General features: G+C 38.4%; 2 protein-coding genes across 2 annotated transcripts in view; both read right to left on the bottom strand.

Moving 5' to 3' along the window:
- LOC148133587 (vomeronasal type-2 receptor 26-like) overlaps positions 1-12,405 on the bottom strand; it is a 78,949-nt gene extending 66,544 nt beyond the window's left edge. The window contains exons 1-2 of the mRNA XM_087952809.1: positions 12,131-12,405; positions 10,273-10,564 (exon numbers count right to left, since the gene is read on the bottom strand). Of these exons, the coding sequence (XP_087808935.1) occupies positions 10,273-10,564; positions 12,131-12,339 (501 nt within the window). The 5' untranslated portion in view covers positions 12,340-12,405. The remainder of the gene's footprint in view (positions 1-10,272; positions 10,565-12,130) is intronic.
- LOC148133588 (vomeronasal type-2 receptor 26-like) lies at positions 5,603-7,313 on the bottom strand. The gene is made up of 2 exons (XM_087951071.1): positions 7,034-7,313; positions 5,603-6,498 (listed from the first exon to the last, which is right to left on the bottom strand). The coding sequence occupies exons 1-2, from the start codon at positions 7,272-7,274 to the stop codon at positions 5,603-5,605; spliced, it is 1,137 nt and encodes a 378-aa protein (XP_087807197.1). The 5' UTR covers positions 7,275-7,313.
- Positions 12,406-13,024: the final 619 nt, after the last annotated feature.

The following is a 13,024-nucleotide window of genomic DNA, read 5'->3' as shown; positions in this document are numbered from 1 at the left end:
TATTAGTGTCTTACCAAGTAATATAGCCATCCCAGATGTTGATTTTCTAGTGTTTATGTCAGTTGCAAAACTTGCATCTGCATAGGCACTAAGATTCAAATCACCTTTTGGCTCTAGATACAATGCATGGTGCATTGTTCCTTTAAGATATCTTTAAATTCTCTTTAATGCTTGCCAATGACATTGATGTGGATCATTATTAAATCGTGCCAGCTGATTAACACTATAAGCTATATCTGGCCTAGACCAATTGCTTATATATGATAAGCTACCAATCAAAGATTGATATATGGTCTTATCAAATTTGGGACTTTGAGCATCCATTTTGCAAATTTCCTGACTCATTGGAGTCTTTGCAGGCTTACAAAGTTCCATTTTATACAATTTAATTAATTGGCAAATTTTATCCTCTTGAGATATCTTAAATCCTTTTGTGGTTTTATTAATTGTCAATCCTAGATACTTTTTGATTTCGCCTAAATGCTTTAATTTTATCCTTTTGGCTAATAATGAAATAATCTCAGTAGCTTCATTATTGGTCTTAGTAATCAAAGCAATATCATCTGTAAATAATAACAATAATGACACCGTTCCATTATTTTCTCTTTTAAACATACATGGATCTGCTAAACCAGATTTAAACCCTATATTGTTTAATTCTTTCACAATATATTGGTTCCATTCATAGCCAGATTGTTTCAATCCATACAAACTCTTCTTGAGTTTCCAACAATCATTGCTATTTACTTTATTATCATTTATACCAACTGGTTTTTTCAAATATATTGTATGCTGCAATGGTGCATGTAGATATGCAGTTTCTACGTCTAAATGGTTAACTATATAATTATTCTTAGCTGCCCATACTAAAGCGGCTCTTAAAGTTGTAGCTTTAAGATTTGGTGCAAATACTTCATCATAATCAAATACATTTTGGTTAAATCCTTGTGCTACTAATCTAGCTTTATAAGTTACTTTCCCATTATTTCCAGTCTTTACTTTGAATATCCATTTGCACCCAATGGAATTTTCTCCTGGAGGTAATTTGGTTTTTTCATAAACCTTCATTTCCTTTAATGAATTTAACTCTTTTTTCATTGCCTTTTGCCAATTCTCCTGATCCTTAGCAGGATACATCTTAAGTTCATCTATGCTAGTAGGAACTTTATTTACTTGGCAAACAATACTTGCCTGATATCTTTCAGGTGGTCTGGTTACACGAGTTGTGCATCTAGGTATAACAGGACTTACAGGTGGACTTTCCTTTATTTCCTGTTCTTGACTATCTATCTTTTCTTGATCAATTATTTCCTCTTGATCTTGTTCTATTTGCTCTTTGTGGACTTCTTCTTTAATTGGACTTTTCTTATAACTAGTCTTTTCTTTCTGTCTCTTATAGGGTTCTATAATAACATCATTATCTGAATCCTGCTCTAATCTATTCCATCCTATATGTTCTAGGAATTGTGCACTAGCACTGCAGTATACTCTAGAAGTACCTGGTTCCCAGAATCTATAAGATCTATGGTTTGCTTGATATCCAACAAAAATTAATCTTTTAGCTCTATGTTGTTCTTTGTGCCTGAGTTGTGTAGGGATATGCACCCATGCTGGTGCACCAAATGTGTGAATATAACTCAAATCAGGTTTCCTACCATGCCACAGAGTGAATGGTAATTCACCTGTTGTTGAATTAACAACATTGTTTAATATGTGATTCCCACACATTATAGCTTCTCCCCACAAATTGTCAGGTAATCCAGAATCAGATAACATTGTCCTTCCCATTGATTGCAGTGTTTGGCCTCGTCTCTCTATAAATGCATTATGCTGAGGCCTATATGGTGCAGACTTTTTATGTTGAATACCTGCCATTCTAAGTCTACTCTGGAATTTCTTATTTGTAAATTCCGCACCATTATCTGTTATAAGAGTTACTAATTTCTTTTTAGTTTTCCTCTCTGCAAATTTTAACCAATTAAAGAAATTTGTATACGTTTCAGTTTTTCTCTTCATTAGAAAACAGAAACCATACCTAGAATAGTGGTCCATTATGCTTAATATGTATCTAGCACCACCTACACTTGGCTTTTTAGGACCTATTATATCGGCAAATACTACCTCTTAAAGGCTCTTTGGTAGTAAATCCATCAACTCTATTTGCCGGTATAACTTTGCTTTTGTTTTGATTACAAGCAGAACATTGCAAATACTTATTACAAGGTTTTAAACTTATTCCTTTAGATAGTTGAACAGTTCTCTTAATCATTTTAAAATTTAAATGACCTAACCTTCGGTGTAACAAATGAATACATTCATCATGAGGTTTCTTATTTTCATAAACTGTGTTAGCCACTTCTAAACCATTATCATTTAACACATATAAGTCACCTCTTAAAGTTGCAGTAATTTTCTTACCTTCTTTTTCAATTAAACAAGTATCTCCCCTAAAGGTAACTATGTATCCTAATCTAACCAACATTCTAACTGAAAGCAAATTAAATTTCAGTTGAGGTACATATAACATTTTTATGTTCTCATTTATACTAGAACAATGAGCAATACCTTCACCTTTTGCCTTCATATTCCATCCGTTTGCCAATGAGATATGCTGTGAACTCATGGATATTTTTACAAATTTTTTGTTATCATTTGTAATACAGTGGGACGCACCACTGTCAACCACCCATAAATTATTTTTTACAACTCCATTACTATACATTGCTAACTCATAATTCTTATTTCTTCTTTGATGGCTTACAGCATTCTGGCTTGCTTTCTGGCGCTTTGGTTTCTTACAAAATCTTGCAAAATGTCCTCTCCCTCCACAATTAAAACACTTTTTAATTGCGTATGCAGTAGGAGATTCATTATTTTCCTTTTGAGGTTGCTCCCTCCTTAACTGATCTCTTTCAAGCCTTCTTCTGGCCTCTTCAATCAATCTGCCAGTGATATCAGTTAAAGTTAGGCTTTCTTTAGGCAATATTTCAAGGGAAGTTACGTAGTCATCAAAACTTTCGTCTAATGAAGATAGAATTATGTAGACCTGGTGTAGTTCAGAAAAAATTAACTCCTTCTCATGAAGTTCTTGGAAAATGCTTTTCATAGTATTCAAATGACTCAGCATATCACCATTCTTTTGGAGATATGTGCGGAAAAGCTTCCGTGTTAGATTTATGTGAGCACCAACGTTATCTCGAACATAAATCCTCCTCAGTTTTTGCCAACACCCAACTGCTGTTTGCTCTCCACGTATATGAACCAGTTGCTGATCAGTTAATGTTAGTCCTATGATGCAAAGTGCTTGTTCATTTTTCTGTTTAAATTCTTCTATCTTTTTACTATCTTCCTCATCTTCAGAATCCCATTCTTCTACGTTTGGTGGATTTTCAATTATGTTCCACAGACCTTCTCTTCGTAGAAGTAGACTACATTTCATAGACCATGAAACATAGTTTGTTCCATCCAGCTTGGATATAAGGGACAAACTTTGTAGACTGACTTGTGCCATGTTTCACTATATGGATATAAAAGTATAATTGATAAAACACAGCTGTCTGTTTACTGTAACGTGTAACAACACAAAATCTCACTTTTTACGTAAACCTGTTTTTATCCTAGTTAAACTGACTTTGCAGTCTCTCTGGGCCCATAACCAGTGTTAAGCCTGGATTCCCCAACGAGTGTTAAGGAAAACAAACTAAACAGAACGTGCAGCTAAGTCAGATAGGAAGACAAATAAATGTGTGAGATAAGTTTTCTAGTTAACATGCAGTAAAAATACAGATACGCTTGTGCTATCAAAAATATTGTTTATTCCATTTAAGAATTATAGCATAGTCAAACAAACGGTCCATTAGTCATATATCAATTCAGTCAAGTCTTGTTGGGGATACTCTATTTGCAAAAGTCCGTGTTGAATAGCCAATGTCAGTACACTTACAATAAATCAGTCCAATCTTATCTTCTCTCCGTTGAGAAAAATATCAACACTCCTACAAGAACGCAGTCCATCCAGTAATTAGGGATCAGTAAGTCAGAGAGAGAGAGCTGAAATGGCCTCGCTTCTTATATAGTGCTTTTACAACCACACCCTTAATTACATTCTTGCAGTTAAAGTTACACACACTTTAACTAACAAACCATGATACCATATTTATTATTTTTACCCAAAACAGTTAGGGTAAACAATGTTATCCCTAACATTCTCCCCTTTTGGGTAATAATAATAATATTATCCCTAATAATAATATCCCTAACAGGGTCTTATATTAATTTTTGCTCCAAAAGATGCATTGGGGATAATTTTTTGGTTAGGTGTTATTTTCAGGGGAAAATGGTACTAAATGCATCTGTCTGGCTGACAATTTTTAAATGGGGCTTATTTTGGGGGTAGGGCTTATATTACAATCATCCTGAAAAATCATGCTAGGGCTTATTTTCTGGTTGGGTCTTATTTTGGGGGAAACACAATAGTACAATTCCATCAAAGCTTCTGTTTGGAGAGAGAGGACAGACCTGAATGAAAACAGTGTTGTATATCAATAGTAGTAGCAGCAGTAGTACAGTAGTAGTAGTAGAGTAGCAATTATATACTAATGATAGACATTAACATAGAGGTAATAGTAATATATTATCAAAAGTGATAGAAATATAAGACAATATACATACAAAAAACTCACAGACTTACTCTTTCACTTTTGTGTCTTAGATATTTTTATCAAAATAAAACATCTCCCCAACCCTTATAAGAGTATATAATCATCCATCTGTCCAGGGTCCAGTGCTTTTTGAGATCTGTTGAGTCTAGGACAATGCAATCAGGCAAAGTTTAAACGAAAACTCATAACAAGCTCCAGTGATTTTAATTCTGGATGGGGCCATAGTACTCAAGATGGAACTGGTATGCAGTTTGGCTGATTTTATAAAAAAAAATAACGATTGGAAAAAGTGGCTCTGGCTGTCCAATCTGGGATCCTGGGGGTAAAATATGGTTGGCTTGGGTAAAAGTCATAGACATTCTCCTTATTGGATAAGCAATCCTCACGGCCTGTGATTTGGAGTCTTAGCAGCATCTGATATTAAGTAGTAAAAAAATCAGCTCAATTGCTCCAGATAAGAAAATTTGCAAATGATGAAAATTTAAGGCAACATTACAAAGCACAATAATTAAAGGTTGATGTTTACAAAATAAAAGGGAGGGAGGTATAAGGCTAAACAGACTTCTTTCTGTTTAAAGTATTTGTATGTTTGAATAAAATTGAAAGGCTTCTTGCAAACTCTTCTAAGTAGGCCACATAGTTAAGTCAGACTCTATGTCAGGGTTCCGGCAATTGCCCTAATTAAATCATGAGACTTGAGCCAAGCTTCAAAAGAATTCAAAAGATTTATTAGGAGCAATATGTTGGCATTAACCTAAATGAAGCCAACTATGGCATACTATGAGTCAGTGCCAGCAAAATGAGTCCGCAAAAAAAAAAAAAAAAAAACAACACCCCTCAATGTTGTTTTAGCTAGCATGTGCTTGTTGTGTTTGGACATAGTTGGAGTGGAAACCTTTGTATCCATCTGTATAGAAGTGACTATATATTTTCTTACTTTCCTATTTAACTTTCCTCATGAGGTGATTTCTATTGTTCAGATCTGGCCTCAACACTATAATGTAGCATTTGGGAAAAAAGATACAACTCAGCAGACCAGCCGCAGAGGCCAAGATGGAGAAGATCTCCACGGCCACCATGGACTTCCCTTTGATGCTCAGATAGGTGGGGAGGAAGGAGATCCAAACGCTGCAGAAGACCAGCATGCTGAAAGTAATGAACTTGGCTTCATTAAAGCTGTCAGGCAGCTTTCTGGCCAGAAAAGCCACTATGAAGCTGACAAGACTTAGGAAACCCATGTAGCCCAGCACAGCATAAAACATGGTAGTTGAACCTTCATTGCATTCCATCACGATTTCTCCCTTCACAGAATGAAAGTCCAAATTAGTAAATGGGGGGGAGATTGCCAGCCAGGAGGCACAAAGAACTGTTTGCACAAGGGGACAAGCCAAGACTATGATCAGTTGCTTCCCCAAGAACTTTCTTGCCCTGTTTCCTGGCTTAGTGGCCATGAAGGCCAGCACTACAGTCAGAGTTTTTGCCAACACAGATGAAATGGCAGTGGAGAAGACGATGCCAAAAGTGGTTTGTCGGAGGAGACAGGTGAGGTTCCTTGGCTGCCCAATGAAGAGGAAGGAACAGAGGAAGCAGAGCAGGAGGGAGACCAGGAGGATGTAGGTGAGATCGCGGTTGTTGGCCTTGACGATGGGAGTGTTGCAGTATTTGATGAAGGCTGCCAACATGAGGATTGTGATCAAAGAAAAGACAAGAGCTAGAGAAACTAAAACAAAGCTAAGTGTATCCTCATATGAGAGAAAGTTCACGGTCTTGGGAATGCACAGGATATGGTTCTTGCTGGGGTGTTGATCTTCTGGGCAGGAGATGCACTGAGCTGCATCTGGAAGAACAGGCACCAGGTAATGTTAGACAGAGAACCAGGGATTCTTTTTGAAGGGAATTGCTTTCCCAGTGAAGGAAGCTCAAATGAGCCAAAAGCCCCACTCTCCAGAGTAGCTGGATTACAGGCACCTGGCTATGCTACCCATATGCCCCATCTCTTTAATTCTGCTACACACAACACAGACAGGTTCAGTGAAATCAATCTCAGAAGATGTGATAGCACCTATTAACCTCTCAGCGGGAATTAATTATTTTATTTTATTTATCACATTTTAAAATTCCCATCTCCTATATCAAGGGACTCTGGACAGTGTTCACTAAAATATTAAAACATATATACAGTATATAAAAGTTACAACTGCTGCCCACAACTTAAGAAAGGATGCATTCAATGGACCACTCTTAAAAGTTCTGAATGACTTTCATGTTGATTTGTTCAACTGATTTGCCACCTCATATTGTCTCACACTCTTCCCCAAGCAGTCACACCACACCTCCTTTTTCCTGCTGGACGGTCTCCTCGAACAACTTGCCTGTTTCATTAGAAATGGTCCCTTCTGGGCAAGAAACACATCCATAGCAACAAGAGCGCTTTTTCTCTTCAACTTTCCTGGCTTGTCCTGGAAGGCAGCGCTTCACACACCGGGAGAAAGGCTTTGTCTGAAAGGAGAGTGAGATCAGCTTTGAGATGGAGAGGTTAGAAATATTCAGCTTGGCTTTGGGGTCTGCATAAAAGCAGCCCCTTTTCTTCCTTCCACTGAATAGAATTTCCATCACAACAACCTGGTCTTCCTCTCAGCTTTCCTGACCCCTGGAAACAACATCTACTCCCCACCTGACTGGCCCACACAATGGCATCGGGGTTGATGCTGAAGTCTTCAGCTGAAGGAGCCTCCGGATCTACCCATCCAACTTTCTGTTGAAGGATTGTCATATTTGCAAAGACAACCCAGTTTAGGATGTCAAATCCTGCATATTTCATCCCAGTTTCTGAAAAGGAGACTTCTTCCCCAGCGGTATTGTTGAAAAGGATGTTTCTCAAGAAGACGTGCATCTGGAATTGCAAAACAACCAACCAAAGTCCATAAAAGGAAGAGACTGTATATCAAAGTTGCAATCAAGCTGTAGATTGAGGCAAAGTTCTATTTGTGGAGCTGCTAGATCTTCAGCTTCAAGGACTGAAACTACAAATTATTCCCAAGGAAAACTAGGTGCTTGGAAATATAAATAAGTAAAATTCCAAATTACTTCTTTGCAAAATATTTTTGGTTAACTGAGAGTAATGAATGAGATGCACCAATATTGCATGTCGCTGCAGTTTTTGGCAAGAGGCATTGATGTCCTTCATAGGTACAGAAGGGCTTTTATTGTCCCTAACCCAAATCTTTAGCACTTGTCTTGATCACCAATCATACAATCAAAGTACAGTCTGTTTATTTGTTTGTTTATTTAATTTCTTAACAGGTCCATTCTTGTCTTGCCTTTGAGGCTTAAGCATGTACTCACCACAAATGTAGCAGAAATTAATGGTGCCCTTAATACACACTTCATCCTATTGACTAAAATGGGTATGAATCCTATTAATTAATTAACTGATCAAGGAGAGATTCAACCTAGAAAGAAGGAGAAATTTCCTGACAGTGACAACCATCAACCAAGGGAACAGAAGTTGCCTTCAGAAGTTGTGGGAGCTTCATCACTGGAAGCCTTTAAGAAGAGACTGGACTGCCATTTGTCAGAAATGGTGTAAGGTCTCCTGCTTGGGCAGGGGGTTGGATTAGATGACCTACAAGGTGACTTCCAACTCTATTAATCTGTTATAAAGCTGTTTCCTTGACCAGAAGGGAAGAGCTGAAGAGTTACCTGCCAGGGCTTCACACAGAACAATTGTGACATCTTTTTGCCCCTCTTCAATGCCCATTGTGATTCCACCATATATGCGTGTAATGCATGTGCCACAGAATAGGCAGCATTGTAGATGCTGTAGCTGAAACCGGTCACCTTTCCATCAAAGACGGAGGCCGGGAGAGTGGCCAGGTTCTCCTCCCCTGTGCAAACCCTTCGGCCATCAGGTGAGGACAGACCTGCCTTCAAAACCTCACAGTCAAATACAACTTCCCACCAGCTGGGGAGAAAGACATCTCCGTGGGGTTCATGTGGATTCAGAGCCCATAGATAATCTTTGAATCCTGGCACTGGGTTTGTATGGACTGTGATAGACAAAGCACCATGGAAGGATTTTAGTTTCCCCCACTCGTAGTGATAGCCAATAGCTGAAAATTCCCACTGGGTGGTCAGGAGCCAGACCTTCCCAGAAGAAGCATGGTACTCTTCTTCATAAAAGGAGAGGGATAATAAAAGGCTTTGCAGAGCACTTGAAACCCCTGAGATAATCACAACCTGAGCATCACTGTTCAAAATGGTCCAAAGCACATCTATTTGTTTGCTGTTCAATTCATTGAATATTAAGATTTGGGGTAAGATCTGTTTTACAAATTGTATGCAAATGTCATTCTGGGCAAGCGTTGCGTCAAAAATCTGGATGAACTGGTCACTGCTCTCTGACTTCTGAACAACAATCCCAATCCAGTTCCATTGGAAATACAGAAAGAGCCGGACAATGGCTGCATTCTGTAGGTGATACTGGGGATCGATCTGGTAGAAAGTGGGGAACTGGTTCTTATCCTTCAAAACAGGGTCAGAGAAGCGGTAACCTAGCTGAAAGGAGGGTGGAGATGGAGGAAAAAGAAGAGGTTAATGTTAGTTTGTTGCAGAAAATCAAATCCAGTAAGCACACACAGATAACTGATTCATTAACTTCTTTAAATACATAATAATATGAAGTAAAGTTACAATACCAACAGCAGATTCTTCCAATATGGTAGAGAGGAGAAATTTTAAGTAAGTTCTTAGTTTCAGTTCAGCAGACAGACAAGTCCAGACTAGCTTCATTTTCAAGCTGAGCACAGAGCTAAGCCACAACCCAGATTCCTCCCTTCAGTTTCTTTTTTTTTTTAAAACAAGTTTTATTAAAAGTTTCAACAACAAACAAATCATTACATATTAAATCTTTCCCTGTCTTTCTACAATAATTTCCCCAATATTCTCATAAAACACAAACAAACACAAACAAACATAAAAAATCTTTTAGTAAAGTACCTTGGCCCCAGTTACCTCTCTTTGCATGGGCTAAAATAATAGCGCATATCACTCTTCACAATTCTATCTTATTTAATCCATCTTAATTAAATCATTAAATTTGTATCTTTTGCCCATTCATTATCCCTCTATCTCTTCTTATAATAAAAAGAATTTCTCCTGGAATCACTAATCAGAGTATGATGCCTTTCTATCCTCCCCTAAGTTAGTAAAATTAACATTCAACATAACAAATACCCAATTTGGTTCTGCTTGGTACATTCTATCCACCAAAAATGTTTAAATACATTGTATCCTCCTTTCCTTCGATATTTTATTACATTTTAAAATCAATCATTATTAAAAACTTCAACATTTTAATTTCTTATTAAATCTTAAACCATTCTACTGTTTCCCAAAACAGCCGGGGAAATGGAACCTGTATTTTTTGTTACTAACCTCAAACTATCTAGACTAGAAGGGTATCTTATTCTAGAGCCAAATCCCCCCAAGTTTGCACCTTCATAAGCTGTTTTCTTTCAGTCGCAGAATTGACTCTGGGATTTGTTGGCAATAACCACACAAGGCCAAACTTACAGCATTCCCCCTTTCATCATGGTACATGTCCAAATACCTGAGAAACCTTGAAATTGCCAAACACGGTTGCCATCTGGTATGAAGTTCTGGAGCTGAGACCACCAAGGACAGAGAGAAGGTTGTCCTGTGTGTCACACTTATAGTTAGGAAACACTTTTCCTCGACTGGAGAGCAGAGACAGGCTGACATCTGGAGTCATGCTTGCATAATGGTTCTCTTCGTAGATGCGGAAGCCCAGAGTGATGTTGGGGAGAAGCTGTGGGTCTTTGTTGATCTCCTGGATGGCAAATGCCAAAGCCAGAATGTGTTGGTAGTTCTTGGGAACAGGTCTTTGTTGCAAGTGTTAGAGGACAAAAATTAGACAGGAGCAGGAGGTAGATGTTTATTCTGTCATTTCATTACCTAAATTCCAAGAATTGATCATGAAACAGATCAGTAGAAATTAGTTGATTTGTTTTCCTGCTGTCAGAAAACAGGGTTGCTGTCAATCAGTTGATACTATTGTCAAAAGTGTGTGACAAATCCTCCTCTCCCTCTTTCCACAGCACATTTTAAGTGAGTTACAATTTACAGCATGAGCTCAGAGCACTGACTTTTCCAAAATGAACTTTTGAGTCCAGTTAAGGAAATCTGGCTGACCGTCTTGATAAAACTACACCATTTATTATATCCAGTCATGGAGATATTAAAAGTTGATATCTTCTGTCCTATGTTCCCAAGCACTTTTCCCCAATCTGGTACCCTATCATGTCCTCAGAGTCCTTTGGAATTAGGTGGCTTTATAAATCCAATAAATTGAATTAAATTGAATGTCTGAGCAGGTTGTTTTTTTCTGGCTAGAAATGATGATGCCAATATATCTGGATGGCCCCCCAGTTAGAAAAAGCCGTCTTAGTGTCTCAGAATGTGGAACACTTTCTGTTGGGGATTCTCCAAAGAAGCTCCCTCAACTGATCTAGAAGTGCCCAGGATTAACAGGAGATTGGTGGGAAGCCAGCTTGGTGGGACAAAAGACAGACCTCACTATGTAAAATGTAATGCAGGTATGACAGATCCCAAAGGTGCTTTTTTTTCAAGAGGCCACTGGACTTTCTTGTTTTTCTTTTGAAGAAGTTTCATTTCTCATTCAAGAAGCTTCTTCAGCTCTGACTGGATGGTGGAGAATGGAAGGATTTATACTCCTTGCAGACAATTGGTAATCTGCATTCTTTTAGAGGGTCATTGAAGCACTTGGAAAAAATTGCAGACTACAAGAGCCATTTGCACCACTCAGGTGACCCTGAGGACACAGATAAACTTCTAACAGCTTCAATGACCCTCTAAAAGGATGCAAATGACCAGCTGTCTGCAAGGAGTATAAATCCTTCCATTCCTCATTATCCTGTCAGAGCTGAAGAAGCTTCCTGGATGAGAAATGAAATGTCTTCAAAAGAAAAACAAGAAAGTCCAGTGGCCTCCTGAAAAAAACACCTTTGGGACAACCATGACCAGAATGATTGAGAATCTCTACAGACTTTTATGCATGAAAGATGGTGTTACAAACCATCAGAGTAATGAGATGGGAAGATGAATTCAGTCCAGCAATAAGATAGAGGACCCTGCATTATTTCTCCCCAAGTTCAGCCCAAATTGTCCTCTTGACAAAGTGTACTTTGCCTTCAGGAACATGGAGAAAAGATTGGCTCCCTATTGAGTGTGACAAGCTTTTCTTCACTACTGAAGACTCAGAGGGCTCAAGATGGGAATTAGAGGGAGATTGATTCATCAAAGAGAATCAGTGTGTCCTAACTAGGAAAGTTCCACATCAAGAGGCTGGGTGGGATTTAAATCTTCCCCATCTTCAAGACTGCCCTTTCCATATTGCCCTAAAAAAAGGACAACCAAGAAACACTTACAGAGAAAGGTTATCCCAATCACCAGGAGGCTCGTGTGGGAGCTGTAGAACTATAGTTAGGGAGAGAGGGAAGTTTCCACCGATAGTAAGATCTCCAGGTTTGTAATAGTCTTTTTGTTCTTGGAAAGGTCTCCTCCAGAAGCAGTTTGGCCTTATGCCAATCTGGACAGCTGCAGGCAATGTCCAAAGCAATGCTAAGAGTGAAATCATTGGTCTCTGAAAGAGACTATTGTTCTCCCTACAGCAAACCAAAGGAGGGTTTTGCAGAAAAGTGAAGCTCTGGTAACTTCAGAGGAGGTTTAAATCTTCATGATAAGCAATCATCTAAGCTCCAAATGTAAAGGGACCTTGCTATAGTATTTGGAGCTTGTAGATAAACATGTTTTCACCATAACCTCTTTAGGCTTAGGGAGGATTAAATCTGTGGAAATCCACTGAGATGAAGTAAGAATTACTAGTGTTTGATGAATCTCAAAGGAGGGAAATGTTGACCTTATCCCCATAACTCTGGAGTCCGTGCCATTTTCACAGGAGGAAAACCTATTTGTGAACCCACAATTGTGTCTCTCAATCTGTCAATTGGGCAACTGTGACTAGAATTTGTTGAGAATTTGGGGTCACCTAGTCCGATCCTCTTAATGTGGGGGTACATGCGAGGCAAACTCTTTTAAATTCTGAGATCTCTTTGGAATTTACAATTTCTGCTGCCACCACCAAACTCTTTCAAGATTGAGAAACACCCTGGGACTCCCTGGAATAACTCACCATGGCCTTTATCTTAGTATTGTTTCCCTAACTGGCCAATGGAGATGTGTTTCAGCTATGGGGTACCTGGATAGTTTTTCATAATCAAAAGCTTTCTTCTTTTCTTTATGACTTAGATGCATTCTGCCCA

The sequence above is a fragment of the Notechis scutatus genome, chromosome 1, assembly GCF_049901735.1.
Source record: "Notechis scutatus isolate UNSWTSFEM ecotype Mainland chromosome 1, rNotScu1.2, whole genome shotgun sequence".
In the NCBI taxonomy this organism is placed as follows: domain Eukaryota; kingdom Metazoa; phylum Chordata; class Lepidosauria; order Squamata; family Elapidae; genus Notechis; species Notechis scutatus.
The sequence above is the reverse complement of the archived record's forward strand: the minus strand, read 5'-3'. Positions and strand labels throughout refer to the sequence as shown.

Coding starts and splice junctions, on each gene's coding strand:
- LOC148133588 (XM_087951071.1), bottom strand. CDS start 7,274: ATGGAAATTCTATTCAGTGGAAGGAAGAAAAGGGGCTGCTTTTATGCA. Junction 6,499..7,033: donor GACCATTTCTAATGAAACAG/GCAAGTTGTTCG, acceptor CTGTTCTTCCAG/ATGCAGCTCAGTGCATCTCC.